At 37.8% G+C, this 4124-nt stretch overlaps 1 protein-coding gene across 1 annotated transcript in view; it reads right to left on the bottom strand.

Moving 5' to 3' along the window:
* The window catches only part of UGGT1 (UDP-glucose glycoprotein glucosyltransferase 1), a 38242-nt gene extending 34327 nt beyond the window's left edge, over positions 1-3915 (bottom strand). The window contains exons 1-4 of the mRNA XM_031060328.1: positions 3780-3915; positions 1944-2026; positions 1269-1399; positions 288-400 (exon numbers count right to left, since the gene is read on the bottom strand). Coding sequence (XP_030916188.1) covers positions 288-400; positions 1269-1399; positions 1944-2026; positions 3780-3904 — 452 coding nt within the window. The 5' untranslated portion in view covers positions 3905-3915. The remainder of the gene's footprint in view (positions 1-287; positions 401-1268; positions 1400-1943; positions 2027-3779) is intronic.
* Positions 3916-4124: the final 209 nt, after the last annotated feature.

Genomic DNA, 4124 nt, shown 5'->3' with positions numbered 1-4124 from the left:
ACTGCTCTTCAACAGTTTCCAGCAATTTCCAGAATTTGTTTCCCAATTTTCCTGTGCACATTCCTGTTCCTAGCAGAATTATCAAAGAGTAAGTGATAAGAAAACCATCATTGCAATTTGAATTAACACCAAATAAGAGATTGCCACTCCAGTGTGAACAATGCACAGGAGAAATCAACACTGAAGAACACAGAAACAAAGTTTATTACAAACTCTCCACAGCAGTAAGTCTAAAGTTAGGTTAAATTTTAAGAGGTTAATCCAGTAACAGGAAATTAAACAAATACCTGTCTGAAGCTGCCTGTAAAAGGTTTCCAAGAGAGTCAAATTCACATGTTTTCTCCCCATGCACAACAAAAAACAGGGTACAGCCCTCTGGTGGAGATTCATCTGCTGCTATCTGTATAAAACATTTATAATAATGTAGGTTAAATGTCTGCCCCTAGAACAAGTGAAAAGTAACAGTGTAGCTGTGCAGCAAACAGTATGATTTCCTACATTCCAAACTAATACTTCTTCCATGTTTATGACATAATTTAAATGCAAGGTAAAATTGCAACATGGAGAGTTAAGCCTTTAGTTATTTTTCAGTCTGTCACTATTAACTGTAAGGTTAGTGGCAGGTACAGAAAGAAAGACTTGCAATTGTAGGGGTTTTGGTTGAGGTTTTTTTGTCTTAGACATCACAAAAATCTGTATTTCTTAAATATCAAACAACAAAATTAATCCACATAAACGAGGAAGATGTTTTACAGTATTACTTAAATAAATCACATCCTAATGTGAGAAAATTTCCAAAGAATTAAAAAGATTAAAAAAGAACAGAGAATACAGTGAACTTTTATTTATGAGTTCTAATCACTCTATATATATATAGATATACATCATTATATATATATACATACACACACACACATATATATGGATTACAATCTTCAAGTAAGTTCAGCTGAGCAACAAGAACAGCAGCAGCATCCCAAGTACCAATGGAGCCATAGAGATGGTCCTCACAAAAATCTTTGCACCAATTCTTAGTGCAGCAGGCACAAAGATATGCAGAAATACCAAGATGCCAATTCTTTAGCCTACTCTAGACAAAAATTCAGCACCTCATGAAATTTGTATACACATCCACTCAGTAGCTCAGGGGTACAGAGCAGTTAATCAGCTCAGGTTTTTTATTTCTCAAATGTTTCCTTCCACAGCTCCCTCCTTCCTGAGCCTTGGCACAATGCTCTGCACTTCACCTGAGCATTTCTTGTACCAACCTGTTGAAAAGCTTGAACTGCTGCAGAGTAGGAGCGTAAAGACAAGGAAAATTTCAACAAATTCTGTTGTAAAGGTGACAGAGTCTGGCAGGCCACTTTCAGCATTTCCTGGTAAGAAGAATAATCACTACCTGCAAAATCAAAGTACAAGTAGTTATCTTTCTATCCCATAGTCTCATTGAAGGGGGGCTTCTCATCCTAGTGTGATTTATACCAACAGAAGCCCATGACATGAATTCTGAGTATGCACATGACCATTCCTCCTTCAATTTCATTACAGCCAATTCTACAGCTGGATGAGAGTGAACTTCCACAGAGAACCAGGAGAGTACTCTTTAATTCATTCTTGAGGATGTAAACATGGGCAGGGGAGGAGGGAAACAGTTTAGAGCTCCCATTTAATTTTGGCTGAGAAACAGTAACACAGAGAAAAGCTCTTAAAATATTTCATGCTTCATGTTGAAAAAGAATCTGGCAAGCAAAATGTTACAGCCTCATCCACTACAGCTTTTGTCAAATGGATATCCAAAAGCCTTGAGCACATTACAGCAAAAAATGTTACTGAAATAAGCATTTTATAGAAGGCAAATGAGGATTAACATGATGGAAGACAGAATACTGTGGTATATTTTTCAACTATCAGTCAGCATTGAGAAAAAAACTATAAAAACTTACCATCATGCTCAGCTGTCTTAATATTCTCACTAGCTTCAACAAAGTTCCAGAATTTTTCTTGACCTTCTTCTGATAAAAATTCACTAAGTAAGATGAGAAGAGTGAGTTAGATCTACAAATTTTCTCTCAAATTATAAATCTGATATCTTGTAATGCTTCACAGAAAGTTAGCACCTACCACCTATATCAGCAAACTGTGTTACTGGGAAAACCACTGCAGGAAAGCTAAAAACAAACAAACCCAAACAAAAAAGCACTGCAGACCAGGACAAACACACAGTACATGCAAGCAGCTTGTAAGGCACCTCCTGATCCTTTAAATGTCACTAACAGGCAGCAGGGTCCATCCTGGCAGCTCTCCTCCCTAATGCATTTCTTTGGAATCTCTCTTTTATGAGAAGCACACATTGTACATGAGGCAAATTGTAATTATGAGCTTTGGTGGCCTTTGGTGGAGATTTTCCGTTTGCTTGTTCTTAAGCAAAAGGAGAAGTCACAGCTTCAAATCATGTTATAATTCCCATATTTGAAGCATATAATGGGCAGGTATACAAGGCTACATAACGAAATTCATCCTCTGAACATTGCTAAGCACAAACACTGTATCATGTCCACACTTGTAACATACTTGCTATGCTAAAGCATGCTGCAACAGAAGGTTTGGAGCCTGCTCAGTGCCACAGTAACTCGTGTGTTCCAGTCCAAGGGTAAGTGCTGCTGGAACACCTGGGTACCAAACTGCAGGGCTGGGCTCAGTGCAGTGACCAGCAGGAGGGATTTCACACTGCAGTGCTGCATCATGCTGCAGTTCTTCCCAGGTGAACTACCCTGCCCTACCCAAAGCCTCTGGCTACCACAGATCAAGTCTTTGCCACATTATTTTGAGTATTTGCTTACTGTTTCACACTCTCTTAGGTTGAGTTCTTCCCCAGCAATGTCACATTGTCACACTGGGTTATCTAAATCCTGGCATTAAAACCTGTGCTTTGCATTCTACTGCTTAAGGAACTTTCAGGCTTCAGCTTCTCAAGGTTACAGAAAAGTAATTTCACCTAGGACACACCTGTCCTCTGAATGAAAGCCATGCTCATGTGAATGAAACCCAGCAATGCTCAACTATTTTCATGTGAAACAATCTGCAGTAAAACAGATAAAATTCCACATTTGGCAATACTCTTAAGTGATACAAAATTAAGCACACACTAACTTGAAATTCTGAAAGTCCTACTGACATCTCCAAACTGAAACATGACAAAATTAAACAATGAGGGATTTCAAAAGAGCTAAGCAGACTAGCACTGAAAAGACAGCATTTTGCTTTCTTTTTATACAACATCTTAGAAATAAAGTCTTTAATACCATAGAAGAAATGTTCCCAGGGTGACTTGCACAATTCTTAGCAAAGCAATTAACTTTAATCAATGCAAAACTCACATGAACAAAGTTAAACTCAAGTTTTACCAAGCTAAATATATGCAAGCAGCAGACGTGTACCAAAACCTACAACACTGAAATAAAATACATTCAGCTGCAGAATCTCACAGGAGCATGCTGAACTCCTCTATCTAATGCAAAACTTCATAAGGCAAAAAATACCAACTGTGTAATTGTTTATGGTTAATAACGTTTGCTCTAATGCAAAATAAAAGAATTTTCCACACAAAACAACTACTCCTGTCTCCTCTAAAATCCTCCTCCCATCTCCCCATGCACAGCAGGGATCACATTCCCACGTTATTACTGCCGGTAGTGACCAGAAACCAAAGTGCCACATAACAAAGAGAACACTTTATGCATACTCTGATTTGACAAAGAAAAAAATCACAAAGTGCTTACCTTGTCTCAAGGAGTAAAGGAGTTGAAGACCACTTTGTAGTTAGAGATGTTGTCACAGCCTTAGAATCTGCTTTTACAAGTGAAGAGCTGAACCAGACTCCAAGCACTGCAATAAGTATTCCCATTTTATAGGACACTGAAAATGATGAAGGAAAATAATAAGTTTTGCATGGTCTCTTCTTATAAATACAGGATCTCAAATATATTGAGAGGTATGTTAAGACTTCAAAATTGCATTTAATGCCATACATTAATGAGATGATCATCCTCTCACCTGGGCTTACAAAATCGCAAACTTGAAGAGAGGAAAAGAATTTACAAATTTACTCCTGAGATGCAATTAAA

This window comes from Geospiza fortis, unplaced genomic scaffold (genome assembly GCF_000277835.1).
Source record: "Geospiza fortis unplaced genomic scaffold, GeoFor_1.0 scaffold118, whole genome shotgun sequence".
NCBI lineage: Eukaryota > Metazoa > Chordata > Aves > Passeriformes > Thraupidae > Geospiza > Geospiza fortis.
The sequence above is the reverse complement of the archived record's forward strand: the minus strand, read 5'-3'. Positions and strand labels throughout refer to the sequence as shown.